General features: G+C 36.9%; 1 protein-coding gene across 2 annotated transcripts in view; it reads left to right on the forward strand.

The window, feature by feature from the left end:
* The window catches only part of IL1RAPL1 (interleukin 1 receptor accessory protein like 1), a 1,333,324-nt gene that overhangs the window by 654,076 nt on the left and 654,748 nt on the right, over window positions 1-24,500 (forward strand). For both annotated transcript variants that reach the window (XM_034649157.1, XM_019797284.2), the window contains one exon: window positions 10,024-10,303. In XM_034649157.1, coding sequence (XP_034505048.1) covers window positions 10,024-10,303 — 280 coding nt within the window. The remainder of the gene's footprint in view (window positions 1-10,023; window positions 10,304-24,500) is intronic.

Genomic DNA, 24,500 nt, shown 5'->3' on the forward strand with positions numbered 1-24,500 from the left:
GGGCTTGGCTTCGATGTTCCTCTCCAAGAAGGATAAAAATGCTTTCCGTAGTTGCTTTAGATTCTAGAGCCATGGGAATATTCTAGCATTTCTGGTGACCCCATAGCAAAAGAACTGTTAGTTCTGAGCAGCTGTCAACATTGAAAACTGATTTTAAGCATGCTTTACATAAAACCCATGTTGTTGTTCACAGAGATGGCTTCTCTCCCCTTATTGGATGATATGGGCAACTGCTGGGTCATTGTCATTATTTGCTTGTTGTTGGGTCACAGACAGTAATTCTAGACAGCATTTCAAAGAGGGGTGAGTCACTCCTGATGTTATCCATTGAAGGAAAAGGTAACAACAGCAGTGACGAAAGGGTAAATACAAAATACCGCTGTGGTTTGTAATGGACCAGGGGATGTCATAGGTAAGAAGAGAGGGATGAGTAGTTTGAGGGGCTGCTATGGCTGAGCAAAAGGGGGTCCCAAGTCAGCCAACATATCCCTTTACCACGCCCCAGGCAGCTTCACTGCCTTATTTTGCCTTTATGGCAAGTACAGACTCAACTGGTTTCCTCAACTGTGGGAAGCTTACCTGTAGAGTGAAGCTAAAGGAAGTGGAAAAGCTTGTGTTGTTAACACAGTCTTTCATGAAAAAGACAAGCAAAGGGGCGCCTGGCTGGCGCAGTTGGTTAAGCTTCCATCTCTTGGTTTCGGCTCAGGTCCTTATCTTAGAGTCTTGATCTCAGGGTTGTGAGATTGAGCCCTGCTTTGGGCTCTGCTCAGCACAGAGTCTGCGTGAGATTCTCTCTTTCCCTCTCCCTCTGCCCCTTCCATTCATGCTCTCTGTCTCTCCCTCCCTCTCTCGAAAATAAATAAATAATAAATAAATAAATAAATAAATCTTTTTAAAAAAGACAATACCAAAATTGAATTATTGAATTATAGTGTTGATTGAATTATAATGTTGAGTAAAAAGATTTTGAAATAGAGCAAAATAGGTATGATGAATCCAATCAGAGATTTAGGGTGATAAACGGTGGCCATGACAATTTTCCCACTCACTTATCAGATAAGTGATATTTATACTGATGCTCTGTTTTTGTAATTTGAGACAAAAAGTATGTAACTATACCTGATGTCAGTTAAAAGAACAGTGCATAGAGTTAATAATATCTTAGCTTCTGTAGTGAAATAGGCTCTGATATAGATGGCTATTGTAAAAGGAGGCTATGAGAGAGTTTTTGAAAATCTATTTAAAATTTAGTATAAACCTTATAAATGTGGGGCACCTGGGTGGCATAGCGGTTAAGCGTCTGCCTTTGGCTCAGGGCGTGATCCTGGCATTATGGGATCGAGCCCCATATCAGGCTCCTCCACTATGAGCCTGCTTCTTCCTCTCCCACTCCCCCTGCTTGTGTTCCCTCTCTCACTGGGTGTCTCTATCTCTGTCACATAGATAAATAAAATCTTTAAAAAAAAAACCTTATAAATGTATTATTTGATCCAGTAATTGCACTTCTGGGATTCTTTTTTGAGGAAATAATACTTTTTTTTTTCCCTTTTTGGAGGGCAAAGTTGTGGAACATTGTATATAAAGTTGTTTTATCCGAGAATTTCTTAGAACAGTCAAACCTAGGGGAAAGACTTAAAGTCAACTAATGGCAGAAGAATTAAGTAAATTATAATGTAGTATTATTATGGAATATTATCAAATTATTATAAAATATTCAATAAAAATCATGATATAAAATTTTATATATCATCTCAACTGGGAAAAGAAACTGAGTAAACAAAAGGATAGATTATGAATGAAATGTTATTCTCTTTTTACTCTATTGTAGTTTCTTTCCCTTTTTTTCTTTTTAATCATTAGAAAACAAATACTTGAAAAAAGCTAAATCCTCACCAAGTACACGCTATACAGTGCATGGGTTTTGGGGTATCAGAAATACTGCCAGAATCTGGAGGCTAAGATATGATGGAGGATTAAGTCCACTAACAGGATCTTATTTTCCTTGGTACCAGCTGTCCCCTGATGAAGAGGGAACCATATCTCAGAAGAAATTTGGTAACAACTGTCTAAGATCTGCACCCACCTGAAAATGACCTACATTGAGAGGGAGATACATGATAACTTCCAGGCTTCAGTCTTTGCTAGACAAAGGGTAATCTAGAAATTGGATTTCTGATCATTGGCAGAATCTCTTGAGTAATATCAATTCTTACCACCCACATAAATCTCTCCAAAGTATTTATTTATTTTTTTAAAAGATTTTATTTATTTATTTGACAGAGACAGCCAGCGAGAGAGGGAACTCAAGCAGTGGAGTGGGAGAGGAAGAAGCAGGCCCCCAGCAGGGGAGCCCGTTGCGGGCNTTATTTATTTTTTTAAAAGATTTTATTTATTTATTTGACAGAGACAGCCAGCGAGAGAGGGAACACAAGCAGTGGAGTGGGAGAGGAAGAAGCAGGCCCCCAGCAGGGGAGCCCGATGCGGGGCGATCCCAGAACGCTGGGATCACGCCCTGAGCCGAAGGCAGACGCTTAATGACTGTGCCACCCAGGCGCCCCTCTCCAAAGTATTTAAAAGAGCTCTCCCACAATTGTTACTCTGTGCATATATTTTAAAGGTCAAAATCTGGAAACATTCCACCCCAGAAAAACATAATCCAGAAAGGAGACATGAGGACAAGTTGTTGTGTAAACCAATGCATGCTATAAAGGTTAACTTGCATTGTATTTTTTCTGCTGTCATAGATGCTAATAATTTGAGGGCATCTCTGCCAGCATTGCCAATTTTCACTTATGAAGTCCATATTTGGCAAAGATAGCAGCCGGTGCAGATAAAGTACAGCATTTTCCTAATTAAAATCTAGCCTCAGCCTTTTTGTTCGGTGCCTGTGATAGCTTATGTGCATGGCCTACACTTGCCTTAAATAAATTCATGTCTCACATTCAGGTTTTTCCAAGCACACTAGGGCTAGAAACAACTGATGCCAATGTGACAGTATGTGCATTTTAGGCCTGTCTGCGAGTCTTTTTAAAAGAAAATTAATTACATTTTTATTGCCTAAAAATATTAAATGAAGAAGTTACAAAAACATTTCAAAGATCCCACCCCTTGACAAAACAATGTAGATTTTTTTGTTGATTGGGAGAGATATTTCAGTCTATGACAAAAGATATTGTTGCCGAGTGCACTGGCATTATTCCTCTCCCTGACTGCTTGTATTCAGTCAGTCACCTGCTCCTGCCAATTTTACCTCCTAAATCTTTCTCAAATCTACTCCATTTCTCCTTCTTTACTACCTCTGCCCAACCTCAGCCCTTCAATAACATCAGTCTCCTGGCTAAAACCTTATATCTCTACCTAAAAATACAGCCAGCATGGTACATCTAAAACTATCAGCCTGGCCTCAACACATCACTGGTTAAAATTCTTCAATATCTCCCCCATCGCCTTCACAATGAAGCCAAACATTTGTTTACACCTCATTAAAGTACCTCCACTATTTGTCTTTGCTCATTTCTTTGCCCTCATTTCTTGTTGTTTTCTGCTTTAAACTTGTTTCTATACCACAAAGACTGCAGAATTCTGCTACCTATTATTTCTTTGTCTTTGTTTTTGTGTTCACTTCCGAAGTCAGTAACTGCCTGCCTACTCTTTGTACGGCTAGCNTGCAGAATTCTGCTACCTATTATTTCTTTGTCTTTGTTTTTGTGTTCACTTCCGAAGTCAGTAACTGCCTGCTTACTCTTTGTACGGCTAGCTTCTTTTTTTTTTTAATGATTTTTTATTATATTATGTTAGTCACCATACAGTACATCCCCGGTTTCTGATGTAAAGTTCGATGATTCATTAGTTGCGTATAACACCCATGGCTAGCTTCTTAGCTACTGAGAGGCATCTCAAATGTTTTCTCTTCATGGAACATGTTCCTGAGCAGCCCTGTGCATTTCTTAATCATACATTTCCAAAGTGTGTTTTAATTTGTCAATCTCCCTATTCGCCTGTGAGCTCCTTGGAAACAAGGGCTCTGCCTGTCTTGATCTTCAGCCCCTAGGACAGAAACTAGGATGAAGGTAGTTCTCATTATTTGAAGATATTACTGTGTTAGATCAGCTTTCCTAGAATAGAACCCAAATACGGGTTTTGATGAGCAAAATTGATCGAGTGCTCTTCAGGAAAAGGGAAGCAGGATAGGAAAGGGGAAAGAGCTAAGGGAAGAGGTCACAAGTAAACTGCAGTCTTAGCCTGGTCCACACACAGAGGAGCTCTGGTGCATAAACTGCCCTATTAGGATATCCCTACCTGATGCAAAGGAGCAGGCTTTGTACACTCATATAAGTCAGTTATTGGCAGTGGGCACACCAAAGGGGTTGTACATTTCCGGACAGGGTGGCTCTTGTCAATCAAGGGTAGTTTTTAACAGAAGGCGACAACTATGAGCTGTTAGCCTGAAGTACTCAAAGGAACTGGAGAATGGCTATGTTAGCTTAGTAAAGGGGATCACGTTGGGGATCTGTTACATTATCATAGATGTCTTTATCATTTTATAATTATTGCAATGTACCTACCCAAGTAGATACTTTAAGAGTAATATAATTTGCCCTTTTATAAGTAAAGTCTTAAAATTTCACATTAGAATGTATTATGTGTAAGCTCAACACATGGTTACACTTTTTTTTAGGAATGCAGCCTTCAAGCTTGTTACCATGGAAATATTAGTAATAATGACTTAATTAAAAATCCTTTCCCTAATCTCATTTGAATATATTTACATTATACAGTCTACGTATTCTTTGTTCATGAAGTGGTACATCAGTACAAACTCCTTGGTAAAGGAATTTGTTCTGAATCTTAATTCCATCACTGCCTTCATATAAATTCCCAGAACGTTATGGGTGGCAACAAAAGTGAATGAATACGGTGCTTCCTACTCCTGCCCTCCTTTCTGAGTGTATGACTTCATAACATCCCACGGAGTATGAGGGATTATGTAATGCAGGAGGGCCACTGAACTAGAGTATTTCTATGGAAGCCTCTCATCAAAAGAAGAATATTAATAGTAAACTTTTGGGAGAGGCTTATAGAAGGGTGTATTATTCTGAAAGACAGAAAAACAGATTAAATGCTACTGGCCTACCCAATTACCTGATGATAGTTTCAATACTAATAATGGTGACTTACATGATGGAATTAACATTGTCTAGAAATACACTTTTGGAACAATTGTTTCCAAACGAGCAGAGCTTGTGTGTTGAGGTAAGGAAAAACTGAGCATAATCAGTAGTGATTCTTGTCATCAAGACTTAGGTTTTAAGTTACCACATTTTCTTTTAAGATTTGAGATGTCCTACTGCACAAGATTTAAAAAAAATGCTTTGTGGCTATATAAGAAAAATGTATTCATAAGGAGATGCATACTTAAGTATTGGGGGATGAAATGTCACTATATCTCTAACTTATTTTCAAATGGTTTAGGAAAAAAAACACAAAGTAAGAGAGAGAGTGCGTGTGTAAATGAGGAAAAATGTTAACAGAGATAAAAAAGTAACACTCTTATTTCATTTATTAAAATGCTTTAAATATTGAAAGAAGACATAAGCTCATCATTCATTTAAGTGTGTTTATCCAAGTAACTTGAAAATATCTTGAATTACTTCAGTATTATTTGACATCCTTCCCAAAAATGTGTTAAAACATGTTTACTGATTTTATAGTATATTTTTTAGCATCATGCATCAAGCTCAGTGGTAGTAGAACTTCCCAAGCTATAGATCCTTCATCTGTTTCCATATTAAAACGAGCCCAGGGGTGCCTGGGTAGCGCAGTCGTTAAGCGTCTGCCTTCGGCTCAGGGCGTGATCCCGGCGTTATGGGATCGAGCCCCACGTCAGGCTCCTCCACTGGGAGCCTGCTTCTTCCTCTCCCACTCCCCCTGCTTGTGTTCCTTCTCTCACTGGCTGCCTCTCTCTCTGTCAAATAAATAAATAAAATCTTTAAAAAATAAAATAAAATAAAATGAACATAAGGTGTCTCTGACATCCAAGGTGCTGTTATTTATTCATTTTACCTCTGCCTTTTCCTTGTCTTATGACTCTGAACTGTTAGAAACTATTTTCCTGATTGACAGTTAAGTACTGAATAACTTTATTTTTTATTCTTAAGATCTTTTTTTTTGAAGCATTTTCTACACCTAACATGGGGCTTGTACTCACAACCTTGAGATCAGGAGTCGCATGCACAACTGACTGAGTCAGCCGGGTATCCCAAAAACTTCTTCTTTTTTTTTAATTTTATTTTTAAATAATCTCCACATTCAACGTGGGGCTCGAACCTCCCAACCCCAAGATCAAAAGTTGATGCTCTACCAACAGAGCCAGCTAGGTGCCCCTGAATAACTTTAATTTTCAGAATATTTATGGTTTTCTTTCAACTGTTTTCTGAGTAAGCATATGCTAAAAGTATATATTAATATCACTTTTCCCAGTGCAACTCTCCCTCTGTTCTCTTGATCTAATTTGTTACTTTTTAGAATTTTCTTGACTAAATAGTTTTGTTTTTTGCTTTAAGCATTTTGCTTTATCTTACAAATCTTCTGGGAGATTGAATAATTTTATCTCCCTGCTTTTACTGCTACCTTGAAGGTGTTTCAGCCTTTTTCACTGGCAGAGATGTCTTCTGTGACAGATGGCCTCAGTTACAATAACTTGATTCTAGAATTGTATTATAATTCATATAGTGGTAAAACAAGATGATTTCATGCTTATCACCAGAATTATAACTGTTTAAAATAAAATCCTGCCTAGGATTTATTTCATGCAGTGGGATAAATGTACAAAATAATGTTGATAAATATCACATATATTCATATAACCTTGACATCTCTGTGTACAGTTCTGTCATTCCATTTAATGCGTGTGCCAGCTCCGCAGCAGTCATTGACAGGAATCATGGCAATAACTTGGACGTTGATGTCCGCCAAGCTTCTAGCACATTTACTCTACACATTACCAAAATATAACTCTTTGATAGGAATTTTGTACCAAAATTTGGTAATTAAAATTAACTAAATTGAATGTTCTGCAATTGAAAATACCATAATTAGGAAACAAAATATCATGGTGGTAGGGAGAATGAATTCTAGGGTCAGACATGGCTTAGTGGGAATCCTGGCATTGGTGTACAGTTTCTTCAGTTGTAAAATTTAGTTACCTTATTTACTCATTCATTCATTCAGTAACTGTGTGTTGAGCTGGTTAGTAGGCATAGTTCCAGGCACTGAGGCTAAAGAAGTGAGTTAGAAGGACAAAGTCTCTCAAGGGGCTCGCATTCTACTGGGGAGTCAAAGCAAACAGAAAGTGGGTACATAATGTAACATCAGATAGTAATAAGTCCTATGAAAAATATTGAAGCAGAATCTGGAATAAGTGATCAGGATAAGAAGCTGGTGTTTCAGACAAGGAGGTTGCAAAATACTTCTTCAAGGAGGTGATATTTGGAGGAATGGAGGGAGGAAGCCACGCAGTTGGTGAGAAACCTTCCATGTTGGGGTGCCTGGGTAGCTCAGTTGGTTAAGCATCCGATTCTTGGTTTCTGCTCATGTTGGGATCTCAGGGTCATGAGATCGAGCCCTATATCGGGCTCCACACACAGCGCAGAGCCTGCTTGGGATTCTCTCCCTCTCATTCTGCCCCTCCCCCTGCTCAAGCACTCTCTCTTTCTCTCTAAAGTAAAAACTAAATAAGTAAAATCTTTTTAAAAAGAGAAAAAGAGAAATTTTCCATGTAGAGAGAACAGTTAGTTCAAAAGCCTCAATAGATATTTTTATGAAGGGTAAATGAAAATCTGTAAACTCAGCCGTAGTTAAGTGCTCATTAGATGTTAGATATTATTTTAAGATCAGAAGTGTAGATAATTCTATAGATCATGTGTCTTCCTTGCTCTCATAAGGCACATCTTCCTTCTCCTCTTGATTATTTTCCTTCTCTTGAACCCTACATCATTCATCCTATTCTTAGATCCTTTAGTTTGCCCTCTTTTTAATCTGTAGCAAGTTAAATTCTTCTTGCAGTACTCAGATGCTATCACTGTTAGAGTCCCTCTTTTCTTGCTTTTTGCCCTTTTGTTTGGTATTTATATTTTGTGAGTTCTGTGAAATTGATTATCTTCATAATTATTGGACAACTGTCCCCTCTGAGCAAGAAATCCACCTTTTCTCTATGATAATGATAATGGGGATGCATCTGTTTTGTGGGAGCCTGTTGTTTTGTGTGTGTGTGATAAAAAAATGGTGTCAAGATGCCATTTGGAAGGTAGTGCTTCCATGACACCCAGAAAATCCATCCAGCCCCCACCCCATCAGCCGCATTTTTCACCATGGTTTTTATTTCAAACTTCCACTGATGCTTCCAGCAGAGCAAAGTGACTATGTACCTCTGTCTCTGTCTGTGAAACCACTACCAGAGCTTGACCTACTTCTGTTGCATTTCTTTTTGCCTTATTTGGCTATAAAATATTTATTTCTGGTTTTGTCATTGAGTGTCCAATCAGAGAGATAAAGCACACACCAATTTGAACAAGAAAGGTTTATATAAAGAATTATTAAATATAACAGGGCATTAGAGTGATAAGGATTGGCTAGTAAGAAAGAAGGATGTATTAGTCTTCTCAGTCTGCCATAACAAATCACCATAGTCTGGGAGGCTTACACACAGAAATTTATTTTTTTTAAGATTTTTTATTTATTTACTTGACAGAGAGAGAGACAGCCAGTGAGAGAGGGAACACAAGCAGGGGGAGTGGGAGAGGAAGAAGCAGGATCCCAGTGGAGGAGCCTGATGTGGGGCTCGATCCCAGAACGCCAGGATCACACCCTGAGCCAAAGGCAGATGCTTAACGACTGAGCCACCCAGGCACCCCCAGAAACTTATTTCTCATGGTTCTGGAGGCTGACATGTCTAAGACCAAGGTGCTAGCTTATTTGATTTCTACTGAGAGCCCTCTTTCTGGCTAACAGATGGCTATCTTCTTGCTGTGTGCCCACATGGACTTTTCTCTATGAGCCCCACCCCGTGGAGGAAAGGAGGGAGGGAAGAAGGGAGAGAGGGACAGAGGGAGAGAGAAGATCTCTGGTGTCCTTTATAAGAGCACTAATCCCTTTATGAGGGCCTTGCCCTCAGTACCCCATCTCAACATACTTATCTCCAAAGACCCCACCTCCAAATACTATCACATTGGGGATTAACTCTTCAACATGTAAATTTTAGGACATAAACATTCAGTCCATAGCAAAAGAGAGCCCTAAAGACTAGAAGAATTACTCTCATTGTCTAAAACCCTATAGCTGAGAGAGCATCCAAGGGAAAGTGTCCCACATCATTCCACATCCAGGACTGAGATCCAAACCTTATTAGGAAAGTACATGGCTTACTGAATGGTAGACATCACAGAGGTGTCATAATGGCAGAATGTGTTGGAAATCTGTCCTCTGGAACTTGACAGAGATTCACCTTTTGAGGTGCCTGGGAAAGTGCTTCATAGGAAGGTTCCTTGCCTGAAGCTCTGCTAAAAAAATCTCCAAGCTGCTGGCTACTGTGCACTGCAGAACTGGATACTGGAGAAGCAGGAGTCAGGTGCTGGAGAAGCTTCACCCATTGCAAGAACCTTCCAAGGAAGCATGCTGGAATCAGGGAGAAAAACCCTTTCCTTCTTCCGTGTCTCTCTAGAACCCTCTACTCACAGAGCTGTAATGCCAGCTAGCAAAAGAGAAATATTTCAAAGGTCCGGATCCATTTTCAAAAAACAAGCAAAAGAGTAGATTTAGAGTAAAAGGCATTGTTTTTTAGCAGGGTAAATTACTTCTCAGTGCCCTTTTGAGTTTTATCCATTCCTGCATCATCTGTGCCTAGAGTAGAATGTGGCTCAATACAAATGTCCAATAAATATTTGTTGAATGAGTAAATGAATGAACTAATTGCTTCACTTTTTTCTCTAATGTTTCCTTTCTCTCTCTCTGTTTTGTTCACTATAGCTGATGGATGCACTGATTGGTCTGTCGATATCAAGAAATACCAAGTTTTGGTGGGAGAGCCTGTTCGAATCAAATGTGCACTCTTTTATGGTTATATCAGAGCAAATTACTCCCTGGCCCAAAGTGCAGGACTCAGTTTGATGTGGTACAAAAGCTCTGGACCTGGGGACTTTGAAGAGCCAATAGCCTTTGATGGAAGTAGAATGAGCAAGGAAGAAGACTCCATTTGGTTTCGGCCAACACTACTTCAGGACAGTGGTCTTTACGCCTGTGTCATCAGGTATTCTTTTCATTCTTTTACTGCTAAATCGATTAAATCATATGCTCCTTTCTTATACTTAAATTTTGCTGCTATCCCTTTCACCTAAAGGTTTTGTCTCAATATTTGTGTGTGTTGCTGCTTTCTAAAATTTAGAACCTAAATCATTAAAAGATGGGATTGGAATTTATATTGAGACATTATTTCTGGCTTATGGAGAAAAGAGATACCATCTGGGTATCTACTTATGTTGCCAGAAATTACTAAAGACTATGAAATAAAATTTATAGAGGAGGTGAAAAGTTGCAAATAAAATGTAAGCAAAGACTTGCAGAAAGGATGCATAGTTTATCGCTAAATGGGTTGTAACATTTTGTTATTGCCCTTCACAGACAAATAGAGCACAGATACCTCCGGTTCACACACATCTGTAAAGATGATTTAGGTAAACGTGTGCATGTGCGCTGGAAGACAAAGGCAGCGTTGCCGTGTTAGGGGAAAAAGAAGGCTGTGTTCCAGATCATTTTGTTAACTAAAAATGCTGGGTCAATAGAGAAATTTTCCTGGGTCTCTCAGGGCCAAAGAAAAGTTAATAGCAAAGGCTGTGCCTTTATCCACAAAGAAACTCATCACACATCCATACATCTTTGTTTGTAGAAGAGACATGTAGTTGGCTTAATGATAATGCATTGAAACAGTATCCATGTAACACATTAGCGGTTAAAAAATCTCAGTTTAAGTATTTAGCCCTTCGTGGATTGTGAATCTCACCCTGCATGAATGATTGCGGATGTCATTAGATTATAAGAGCATTGGCAAAGCAGGGTACAGGCATATAGAAGGTGTGTTTAAATCTTTGTCTTTCTGCATTTTGGTTTATTAAGAGAAACTAAGCCAAATCTAATGCAATAGATTCTCAATTGGAGGAGGTCTCAGTGTCTTTTTCAAATCAAAATTTGACTTTCACTTCTGAAACTCTGATCTGCAGCTCTCTCACTGCACTGTTTGAGGATCATGCCTCCCCCTTATTTCCCCCTGCAAGAGTTATTTTATGCTGAGTCACGGCCACAGGTACTTCAGGACATTAAAATCCGTCAGAGCCACATAAGAGTTAAACTTAACTCTTAACCACGTGACAGTTGTTAGCACTAACAGCATACAAGTTAAAATTAATTTTGGAAAATATAAATGAAAGCAAATAAAGTTGTGCTTGGGAACAATGTCTGATGGACTACAAAAGGACAAATGCATCATTCCTTTGGCAACTCTTATTCTTTCCCTTATGGTCTACCTTCCAGTCCTTTTATGGTCAAACATCTCTCTTACTAGAAGGAGAGATTTTGTAACGACATTGATAAATAATTGCCATACTAGTACAGTTAAAGAGTACTCTTTGGACTGGCTTTCCTCACTTAACCAATAGTGATTTGATTTAATTTCACTCTGTTTCTTTTTAAAAAAATCATTATTTCTGATTGTTCATGCATGTAGAGGTGATTCTTCAAGATAGGCAAATGCGTGTCTTCATTTATCTGAGATTAGAATTGAGCTGGACGTCCATAGTCTAACACTTCATTTCATTATTTATTGTTGATGAGAAAATAATGATGCATGCACATTAGTAATCTGAATATCTAAAGCACTGAAGTTGCAATTCTTTGATGTGTGTAAATATACACCATGACCCAATACTCTGAGAAATTACATTAACATGTCTCTGAATTTATAGTCAAAGTAATAAATGAAAGGTTGAAAAGTTGCAAAAACAGTGACATTTGCCATATGTTCATATGGTTGCATTTTAATGAAAGGTGCCCTGTAAAGTTTTGTATGTGTCAGGCACTATTCTAGAGAGAGCAGTAAATTGCAGGAAAAAAATAGTCTTGTTACGGATTTAAAATATTCCAATTGATTTGAAACTAGTGTTAATATGGCTTCCTTTTTCAATTTGGAAAGTAGTACTCAAAATCATTAAAAACAGGCCGTTTAAATAGCATTGCTTGGTGTTGGCATGAGGGGAGCCCATTAGTTGAGTCACTGACATTTTGGCACATTGTTAGCTATAAGACCACAAAACTGTCACCATTAGCTTTTAAATAATCCACTTGCAACGAACTTTAGATGTTTGAAAATGTTAGCTTGTACTCATTCTAGTATTTCAGGATCTTTATCAGTGAAAAGTTTTAACAGTAAGACTTCCCATGTATAGCTAATTTGCATTTATATCTGTAAATGTACAATTAAATGATATAAATAATGGGGACACCTTAAGTTTACTATCAACATAACATACAAGAGCTTTCCTACTCCCTTCTCTTGCTATCTATTCAGGATACGATAATACCACATAATTCTTTGCTGCATGCTACCTGGGTTTTTACTCAGTTTTCTCCTTCCAACATTTTTGTTTTATTTTTACGTGAAAAAGTAAATGAAGGAGGGCTGTACAACAATTTCCTTTCTTTTCCTTTGGAATAAGTTTATCTTATAAGAAACTAAAATTTTCTTGTAGTCTTGACCCCCAATTTTTACCCCCCCTTTAGTTATGCTCTATCAGAAGTTTCATATACAGAGCTAGCCAGTGCACATGAGAGAAGAAAGAAAGAAAGAAAGAAAGAAAGAAAGAAAGAAAGAAAGAAGAAAGAAAGAAGAAAAATTTTTATTTTTGAGGTAATTGTAGATTCATAGTTGCAAGTATTATATAAAGAGATCCTATGAATCCATTACCTGGTTTCCCTCAATGGTAACATTTTCACAATTCATACAACCTCATTATCAGAGTCTTGACATTGAAACAGTCAAGATACAGAACAGTGGCATCATCTCCATGATTCTTCTTGTCCGTTCTGCCTTTCTCCCCATCCAAACCCAAACCCCTGACAACCAGTAATCTTTTCTCCATGTCTGTTTTTTTAATTTAAAAATGTTGTTAAATGAAATGATACATTATATAATCTTCTGGAATTGAATCGTTCACTCAGTGTAATTCCTTGAAATCTCTCCAATTTGTTGCATGCATCTATAATTTTTTGCTGTTTATTGCTGAGGAGTGTCCTATGGCATGGACATTACCACAGTGTTTATTCACTCATTGAAAGGCATCTGGGTTGTCTCCAGTTGTTAGCTATTGAAAATAAAGCTTCCGTGGACATTCATGTACATGTTTTTGTGAATATAAGTTTTCATTTTTCTGGGAAAAAATGCACAAGAATGCATTTGGTTTGTATGGTAGGTGCATGTGTAGTCATATAAGAAACTGCCAAACTATTTTCCAGAGTAGCTGTACCATTTTACATGCCCACGAGCAATCTATGAGTGATCCAGTTTCTCCACAGCCTTGCAGCATTTGGTATTATCATTTTTTATCGTCCCCATCAGTGTATCGGGATATCTCTCTGTGGTTTCAACTTGCATTTTCCTAATGGCTAGGTATTTAACACTTTTTCATGCGCTGATGATTTGCCATCTCTCTTTCCTCTTAAGTGAAATGTCTGTTAGGTCTTTTGCTGTTTGTTAATTGAATGATTCGTGTTCTTACTGTTAAGTTTTGAGAATTCTTTATATATTCTAGATAATACTACTTTTTTGGATATGGAGTTTCCAAATATCTCCTGTCAATCTGTGGTTTGTCTTTTTATCCTCTTAAGATCTTTTGCAGTGAAGTTCAGTTCATTATTTTTTTAATTTATAGATCATACTTGGGGTGTGAAGTATAAGAACTCTTTGTTTAGCCCTAGATCCTGAAGATTTTGTTTTGTTTCTTTTTTTAATTAACCTTTCTGTCAACAGTTGTATTGTTTTACATTTGTTTGTGATTCATTTTGAGTTAATATTTGTGTAAAGTGTAAAGTTTATTTAGGTTAAGGTTTAGCTTTTCGGGTAGATGTCCAGTTGCTCCAGCACCATTTGTTGAAAAAGCTATGCTTCCTCCGTGGACTTGCTTTTGCACATGTATTCAAAATAAGTTGTGCATGTTTGTGTGGTTCTATTTTTGGATTATCTGTTCTACTCCTTTGATCTGTGTGTCTAGCCCTGTGCCAATACTGCTGTGTCTTGGTTAGTGTAGGTACATCCTAGGGCTAAATATTAGTTAGAGTGATTCCTCCCACTTCATCCTTCTCTTCCAGATTGTTTTAGCTATTGTAGGGCCTGTTTCTTTTAAAATAAAGTTTAGCATAAGACCATCTGTGTCTACAAAAAACTTTACAGGAATATTAATAGGAATTGCATTAAACCTATAATCACTGGAAGGAAAATTGTTATCTTTACTATGTTGAATTTCCCAACTGATGAACCAGCCGATCTCTCCATTTATTTAGGATTTCTTTGATTTCTTCATCAGCATTTTGTAGTTTCCAGCTACAAGTTCTGTACACATTTTGTTGAATTTATACCTCAGTATTGCATTTTCTTTGGTGTGTTCGTGATAGTATCTTGTTAATTTCATTTTCAACATGTACATTATTAGTGCTGTTAGTGTGATTGATTTTTGTGTAATTCCTTTATGAAAACATATTTTTTCAAATGACATACCTGTAATGCATTCTATCTAGTATCTTTTTCCTTTGCCCAAGTCTTAATGTTCTCTTTAGAGACTAAATAATTCTTTCTTCTCTTTGAAAGTACATATTAAGCATCTATCATAAGGTACTTAGAGAAATCCATTTATTTAGTCATCTCTGTAACACATGTCTATTGATCATGATCTAATATGCTAATACTAGAATTACAAAGATTAAAAAAAATTGTTTTTACCCACAAGTAGATTACATAAGAGAAAATAAGAGTGCATTAGTTACAGGTACTGTGATCACAAGTGTAGAATACAGTCAATTTCCACCAAGATGGAGTAGCCCCTTCCCTCCCAGGCTTCCATCTTACAACTAAAAAGCCTGGAAATAACACAGCAAACAAACATAGGAAGTCTGTGAAAGGTGAAAGGAAGGATTGTCTAGGGACCTCAGGACTTGAGGAAATGACATGACCACAACGTTCCAATTGCCCCACCAGATGATGTTGGCAGGGCCTAGCAAGGAGCTAATCTTGCATCCCCTGCCTGCAGAAGCAGGCAGCAGTAATATGATCCCCCTGCTGGGGTAGAGTCAGCACACCTGAGTGGGGGACTGATCTTTTATCCTTTGCCGTGTGGAGCTAGGCTAGAATTACATTTCACTGCTAGAGTATCACTGGGGTCCAGTGGCAACCTGAGCCTCCATCCCCACACAGCAGCAGTGTGATTCTGTGAGGCACTGTGAGGCAGGCCTGGTCACTGCTAGGCTTCATCCCTCTTTCCTGGTATCAGTGAGGGTCAGTGGGGAGCAAAGCTTCTACCCTAAAGAAGGCAGAATAAGGCGGTGGGAGGTAGGCTTACTTGGTATCGATTTTCCCACTGTCCCTTCTCTGGTGTCAGTGGGACTCAACAGGAAGTGAGCTTACTTCCTGACTGGAGGCTGCAAGGGCGTGTGGGTCAACAGCACGCTTTCACCAGGAAGATGTCAGCCATGCTTAGGAGGCAGCTGAACATACATAAGTACTTGGCCCTCATCTTACATTTCAACAGGATTGCCCACATAAATAAAAAGATTAAATAGTATCCGAGTTTTTGTAGTATCTAAAATGTGTAGTCTGTAATAATGAACACTCACTGGTCATGTGTCATGAAAATTACAAAATGAATGAGAAAAGAAAACAGATACCAACACGGAGATGAATCAGATGATGGGATTATCCAACAAGGATTTAAAGCAACCATCATAAAAATACTTCAACAAGTCACTAAAATCTCTTGAAACAGATGAAAAAAGTTGAAAACTTCAGCAAAGAAATATAAAAGAAAAACAAATGAAAATTGTGGAACTGAAAATTATAATAATTAAAAACTCATTGGAAGGGTTTAATAGAGTGGAGATGATGAAAGACAGTTTGACTTCTTTGTTACTATATTAAAACTTCACTTGCAAGGGCCATGGAATTTCAATTGCCAGATCCTCTGGGTCTTTCTTGGTTTTCTTAACACTGATCTTTATCACTTCTACTCTTAGTTCTCTGATAGATAGCTCTGTAAATTTCCTTAGGATCTTCTTCCTTTGAATTTTCTTGAATGCTAGGGTTTACCAGAGTTTTGTTTACAACTTTATCCCTTTATCCTTCTACATTAGTAGTTCTCAACTTCAGCTGCATATTGGAATTAATTGGGGAGCTTTTAAAGACTATTGATTTCTGTGTACTACTCCAGATCAGTGAAATCCAGCTATCAGATGATTCTGTCATTTAGCCAGCTTGAGAATTATAGCCCCTGATCTTATTTATTCAGTATTTTCCCATACAACCTATTTATTGATGACTCAAAAAGTAATTCCAAAAATTTTCACAAGCAGTAAAAGTATACTTTCAGTTTCCTAACAGTCCTCTCTTCGTGTTTGTCCATGAGACACATTGAATTCAGCAATGTACCCAAATTTATTTCAATATCTACTTCAACCAGCCTACCTCCTGTTCAAGGTGCTTCTTTATTTTCTTATTAAGTAGCATCACCATCATTCCAGTAGCTCTAGCTAGGAAGTTATCACTTATCCTTGTTTTCTTCATCTTCCTCACCTTGCCCTAACTGCTTACCAAGACCTCTCCAGTCTACCTTAGAAATGTCTTTTGAATTTATTCTTATGCACGCCAATTTCTACTCTCTCAATGAATGCAGTGAGGTTTTAAGAGGTTTAAGTTTCCCTGCCCCGAGGTTTTTCCTATTTTACTTACGACTCCACACTGCTGCAGTATGTCTACAATGGAGATATTTCATGTCTCTACTTAAAAGTCTTTGATAGGCCCTATCATCCAGCAAAACAAAGTCCAAAGACTTTATTTGGCATACATGATCCTTAACAATCAAGTTTCAACCTTTCATTCCAGATTTATCTTGGGTGTTTTTTACCATAGGCACCTTGTGCTATGTTCTCAACCTCCTGTTTGCTGTTTACAGATGAAAATATGAATTTTCTTTACTCTTTCACTCTTTGTTATTCATCTGAAATTTCACTTTTTTACTGCCTATCCGAATAATATATAGTTATTTTTTGTAGAAGTTGCACTGTATGTGTACCATTTTTTTACCTTTCCCAATTACTACAGAGACCATTGTTTCAGTTACCTATTGGGGGCCAGGGGACACTCCAAAACTAAGTGGCTTAAATCAGCAACCATTTTATTCATGCTCGATTCTGCAATGTGGCCTGGACTATGCTGGATGGATGGTTCTTCTGCTGATTTTGCCCATAGTCACTTGAGGCTAGAATGAACTAGAATGGAGGGTTGGCTGAGCCTGTCTCTGCATGAATATTCAGGGCCTCCCTCTCTTCAAATGGTCTGTCCTGCTATCCCACCAGCAGGATAGCTAGACATTTTATTTGGTGACTGAGAATGTATAACCACTTATCAAGCATCTGCTTGCATCATGCTTACTAATATCCCTCTCACCAACTCTAAAGCTTACGTGGGAGGAGACTTTACAAGTGTTTGAATACCACGAGGTATGTGTTTCATTGGGGGAACCACCAAAATAACAGTCTAGCAGTCTCCCCTTTGGCCCCTTCTATATATACAAAGTATACTCACCCCATTCCTAAGACCCTCAGAGTCTTGTTATGGCATCAGGGTTAGGCTACATGCCCAGGATGTCATTATCTAAATCAATATTTGGTGTGAAAGAGGCTCTTCATGCTTAGTTCCCTGAGTGCAAGTACTCTAGTGGCTCCTCCTGATCCGAAGCTCTGTGAGCTACGTAGATATCTAACCCTCGCACACCCAACATGCAGTCACACAGGGATAAAATAACCAAATGGTCCCATTTGAAATGGAGGCAGGGGAATGGGAGATACAGAGCAGTCACTGGCCTATAGCAATTCTCAAATCCACCTGGGCCCGTGTCACCAGTTTCTTGATTAGGACCCAGTTCTGCTTAGTGAGAGAGGTTCTCTGTGGTTCTTGGGTTCATGCTCTTCTTTTTCATACAGAGTAAAGGGCCCAGAGACCTCTTTCAAATTGAACTTTGTCTCTATTATTTTATTTTCTTCTTTCAAGATTTTATTTAAATTCAAATTAGTTAACATATGGTGTAGTGTCTGTCTCCCTTTTTTTGTGGGGGGAGGGACAGAGGGAGAGGGAGAGAGAGAATCTCAAGCAGGCTCCATTTCTAACACAGAGCCCAATGCAGAGCTCCACCCCACAACCCTGAGATCATGACTTGAGCGGAAATCAAGAGTTGGATGCTTAACCGACTGAGCCACCCAGGCACGCCGTTATCGGTCCCTTTTAGTATAAGCTAGTATGGTTCCTTAAAATGCTGTGAGCTTTTTACATATTAAATTGTAATCCACTATGTTAAGCAGAAGCTACACCTATGAATATCTTTAAGACAAAGGCCTTGCTACTTTGGTGTTCTATTCAGAGTGCTGGAAGACAATGCACCAAAAATTTGTAGACACCCTTTTGCCTAGCTAGTCATAGGGTATGCCTCTTAGAACTTCTCAACTACCTTCCCTTGATGATAGAGAATACATTGTATCCCAAACTTACTATCACTGATATGTTTTCCCCCTAAGAATCAATTTGAAATAGTGTTTGTCACAGAGAAGGCACTCAGGAAATGTTATTGAATGAAATCATTTCTGTTATTACAATTAGGGGTTAGTGTTATTAGAATACTTTGTGGAAAATACTGCTATAGCCAAAATTATCCCATTTCCTGATTTCTACAGTTTTCCATGAGAGAAAGAATTCTATTTTTTTGTGACATTTCTTATCTGAAATTAACACACATTATGAACCACTTTTCCTACACCATGATTTTTGGTATTCCAAAAAAGTTTATTTCATTCTCTCCCTATAATATACCCTCCCTTTTACCAGATGAAAGTAATAATATGTTAGGCCTGCAAGATCCACAACAACTACTATAAATATAGTATAAATAATCTGAGTCATTAATTTTAATATGTATGAAAGAATATAATTTTAATTCTTATTTTATGTGATTCTTGTTTAAAAATCAAGTCATTCTTGGATCAGAAGATAAATAATGTCATCATTTTAGAAAGTCCTAAGCATTTACACACAAAAGATCTGTGTAATTTGTTCAGGGCAATCAAAGTCCATATAAATGTTTTATATCCTACCAAGAAATTTTAATGACCGTATGTATATGTGTTCCAAGGACCTAAAGTAGTTTTACCATCTTGCTTTCCTAATTGTTAAACTACCTCTCTTAATTGAAACCAGAGTATACCCTTGAGAATATCAGCTGTAATTTATAGGTTATAAAAAATGCAATTAAACCTACATAAGCTTGTTCTTTTAAAAAATCCACATACAATTGAAAGTCCTTAAAATAAGGTTTCAATTCTAGGTAAAGAATCTCTTATGGATGATAAATTGAAATTGTAGGACTGCACATCAGACGCTTTCTCTACTCTTTTGGTGGGAACATGTGTTTCTTGGCATAGCAGGCTTCAAAGAGATTTTGCAGTTACATAATTCTAATAATGCTTAGAGAGATCGTGTTGAAGTGGTAGGTCAACATAGAACCAGTACTACGGGTAGCCTTTTTTGCATGTTTAAGACATGGAAGTGTACCCTAAAGGATCAAACTATTTTTGAACGGGGCAACGATTAGCCAGATTGCTCCTTCTGAGTGCTTTCTTTTCAGAAACAACAAACACAATTTATGGAGGTAAAAGCCAAGAGCTATGTGAATTGCCTTTTCAATTTACAGGTTTGTTTTTTTTTTACTAAGAAGATGAAATAATTTCTCCTGGAGTGATAATGGGGTGGTTCCTTAGATCACTGGATTAAGAAAAGCTTTGTCTTATCTTTCCCAGTCCTGTAAAAGAGTAAGCTTTGAGAACTCTTTGAAATCAATGGTGTCCGTGTCATGTTCAGGGAAGATAGAGGCTTATAAATTTTCTCAAAAAATTATCAAATTAATATGGAATAAGTAGGCCAGTGAAAAAAGATATATTTTAAAGTAATTAGGTATATACAGTTGAACTTTGAGTTCTTATGTATTTTTTTCTATTTTTTTTCCATTTTAGTTAAAATTGATCACTTTGAGCCCTTTTCGGTCATGGATATAACATGTGCATTTATCATATTTTACAAACATTACCGAAAGTCTATGATATAATATCATTGGTAATTATCATGAGGAAATTTTTAAATTGCAAACAGTGTGGGCCAGCCATGCAGGTCACTGATAGACCAGAAAGACTTTATTGGTGGCTATGGTTTTCTACTGTGATTATTATTTATTTATTTGTAAAAACTATTCTCCAAAGAAAAGCTAACTACTAATATTGGTGCAGTAAGTAGAGATAAAATGAAGAGACCTAATAAAGTGATAGCAACTGATCAACAAATTTTAGGATAAGAAAAAAAGTTGAATATGAAGCCAAGACTATTCAGGGTTTTTTCTAAGTCTAATTTTGTGTATGGTTCCCAAGTAAAAGACATGAGCAATAATCTCAGTGCATAAAGACAATAAAGGACTGATTGTTCTTAGAAGAGCTCATGAGGGCCTGTGATTTTAGCAATACTTTGAAAAATAAACACATGGCTAGGGAAAGTATAAGGGAGAAAGTTTTCTTTGTTAGGAATGTCTCATGAGGACTAGTACAAGAGAAATTAAATAACGATCGAGAAAAGGGGTTGATACACTTTATCTATAAAGGGCCATGTGATAAAAAAATGTAGGCTTTGCTGGCCGTATAGTCTTTATTGCAACTATATAGCTCTGCTGTAGCAAGTCAGAGCCACAGACAATACATAAGCAAAGGAGTATTGCTGTGTTTCAATAAAACTTTATTTGCAGAAACAGGTGATAGGATGTATTTGGCCTACAGCCATAGTGTGCTGGCTCCTGTTCTAGAAAATGCCAGATAAACTGCAAATTGTTAAGGCAACAATAGAAACTTCTGCTGTTATTGACAAAGAAAGGCATTATCTATTCCTGATAGAATGAGTGGATAAATTTTGTTGGAAAATGGGGTTTTGTATATGATGGTGAGAAGGAGACTGTAAAGAATATGAAACAGATGCTAAAACTTAAATGGCAGGCAAGTGTCAAGCAGGAATGGAAAGCCAAAAGCATTTTTCTGGAATTATCTCGCAGCAAGTGTATGACTTCTTGGAAAACAGGCAAGGAGATTTTATGAGAATTGAGGCAACAAGTGACGGGAACTCATGTTAGAGTATTAATGGTAGGGATAACAAGGAAAGAAAAAGATTCAAGATCACTTTTGGAAATTAAAATTATATCATAGATGATGATCAGATGTTAAGAGACTAATTGGATGTTGTTATGGGAAACAAATAAAAGGAAAAGAGATAGCAAGAGGCACATCTTCATGTTTTTATGATATAAACCTAAAGTTTTTCATCAAAAATTCTCAGTCTTGAAAATAAAATTGCCTTCATTTTAAGCCATTACACTAGTAAACCCATTAATATAATTACAACATCACTGCTTCCCCACATGCATTGGAATAAATAAAGGAAAATGTTTGGGGTACTTTCTAGGTTCTCTCTTGGTCTACTTGTTAGTCTTTTTAAAAAAGCTTAACTGAAGTCCATGATTTACTCAGATTTATTTTCCTATACACAATTATCTTCTTTTTTTAAATTGAAGTAAAATTGATAGATAATACTATATTAATTTCAGGTTTACAGCATAATTATTATATCTTTGTATACAGTACAAAGTGATCACTATAGTAAAGCTACTTACCATTGTCAACAGTTGACCCCTTATTCCCATTTCAACCACTTCTCTAACCTTTTCCCCTCTGGTAACCATCAATCTCTTCTCTGTATGTATGAGTTTTGCTTTGTTTATTTCTTAGATTCCACATATAAATGAAATCATATGGCATTTTTATTTTTCTGACTTATTTCACTTAACATAATACCCTCAAGGTCCATCCATGTTGTTACAAATGGTAAGATTACCTTCTTTTTTATGGCTGAGTACTATCCCGTTTTATATAGATAAAACATACTCTATCCACTCATCTACAGCTTTGGTTGTTTCTTTATCTTGGCCATGGTGAATAATGTTGCAGTCAACCTAGGGGTCCATATGTCTTTTCAAATTAGTGGGGTTTTTTTTTTTTGGATAAATACCCAGAAGTGGAATTGCTGAATCATATGGTCATTCTACTTTTAGTTTTTTGAGAAGCCTTCATATTATTTAGTGGCTACACCAGTTTACATTCCCACCAACAGTACATGAGCCTTCCCTTTTCTCCATATCTTCGCCAACACTTATTATTTCTTGTCTTTTTGATAATAGCCATTCTAACAGGTGTGAGATGATACCTCAAATCCATGAGCACGGAATATCTTTCCATTTGTGTCTTCTTCAATTTCTCTCATAAGTGTCTTCTAGCTTTCAATGTACAGGTCTTTTACTTCCTTGGGTTAAATTTATTACTTCTTATTCTATTATTTTTGATGCATTTGTAAGTGGGATTGTTTCCTCGATTTTGCTTTCTGATTGTTGGTATCTAGTGTACAGAAATGCAATGGATTTTTGTATATTGATTTTGTACCTGCAGCTTTACTGAATTCATTTATCAGTTCTTACAGGTTGTTTTTTTTTTTTTTTGTATACTCTTTAGGGTTTTCTATACATAGTATCATGTCATTTGCAAGTAGGAATGCTTCACTTCTTTCCAATTTGGATGTCTTTTTTTTTTTTTTTGCTAATTCCTTTGATTAGTACTCCCAATATTATGATGAATATCACTAGCTTGAGTTGGCATCCTTGTCTTATTCCTGACCTTAGAGGAAAAGCTTTAAACTTTTCACAGTTGAGTATGATGTTAGCTGTGGTTTTGTCACATATGATGTTTATTATGTTGAGGTATGTGTCCTCTTTACCCACTTTGATGGAAGTTGTATAATGAATGGATGTTGAGTTTGGTCATATACTTTTTCTGCATCTATTGAGATGATCATATATTTTTATCCTTTATTTTGTTAATGTGGTGTATCACATTGATTGATTTGAGGATATTGAACCATCCTTGCACCCCTACAATAAATCTCACTTGATCATCCTGTATGCTTTTTTAATGCGTTGTTCAATTGGGTTTGTTAATGTTTTGTTGAGGATTTTTGCATGTACATTCATCAAGGATATTGGCCTATAATTTTCTCTTTTTATTGTGTCCTTGTCTGGTTTGGTATCAGGGCAATGCTGGTCTCTCAAAATGAGTTTGGAAATGTTCCCTCCTCTTCAATTTTTCAGAAGAGTTTGAGGATAGTTGTTAAATCTTCCTTGAATGTTTGGTAGAATTCACCAGTGAAGTGGTCTGGTCCTGGACTTTTGTTTGTTGGGAGGTTTTGATTACTGATTCAACTCCTTACTAGTAATTATCTGTTCAGATTTTCTATTTCTTCATGATTTAGTTTTGGAACATTGTAAATCTTTATGAATTTATCCATTTCTTCTTGATTGTCCAATTTGTTGGTGTATATGATCCTTTGTGTTTCTGTGACATTAGTTGCAACTCCTCTTTCATTTCCAATTTATTTGAGCCTCTTTTTTTTCTTGGTGAGTTGAAAGAATTGTCAATTTTGTTTATCTTTTCAAAGAACCACCTCTTAGCTTAACTGATGTTTTTAATTCTCTTTTTAGTCTCCATTTCATTTATTTCCACTTTTATCTTTATTATATCCTTCATTGTACTAACTTTGGGTTTCATTTGTTCTTTTTCTAGTATGTTTAGGAATAAAGTTAAATTGCTTATTTGAGATTACTCTTGTTTCTTGAGGTTGTCTGTATTGCTATGAAGTTACTTCTTAGAACCAATTGTGCCATATCCCACAGATTGTGGCATATTATATTTCTGTTTTCATTTTTCTCTCGGAATTTTTATTTCTCCTTTGATTTCTTCTATGACCCAGTAAGTCGTTCAGTAACATGTTATTTAATCTCCATGTATTTGTAGTTTTTCCAATTTTCTTCTTTTAATTGATTTCTAGTTTTATACCATTGTGGTTGGAAAAGATGTTTGATGTGATTTCAATCTTGTTGAATTTTTTGAGACTTGTTTTGTGGCCTAATAGGTGATCTATACTGGAGAATGACCTTGGGAAGAATGTGTATCCTGGTACTTTTGGATGGAGTGTTCTGTATATATCTGTTAAGTCCATCTGGTCTAATGTG

Source organism: Ailuropoda melanoleuca, chromosome X, assembly GCF_002007445.2.
Source record: "Ailuropoda melanoleuca isolate Jingjing chromosome X, ASM200744v2, whole genome shotgun sequence".
NCBI lineage: Eukaryota > Metazoa > Chordata > Mammalia > Carnivora > Ursidae > Ailuropoda > Ailuropoda melanoleuca.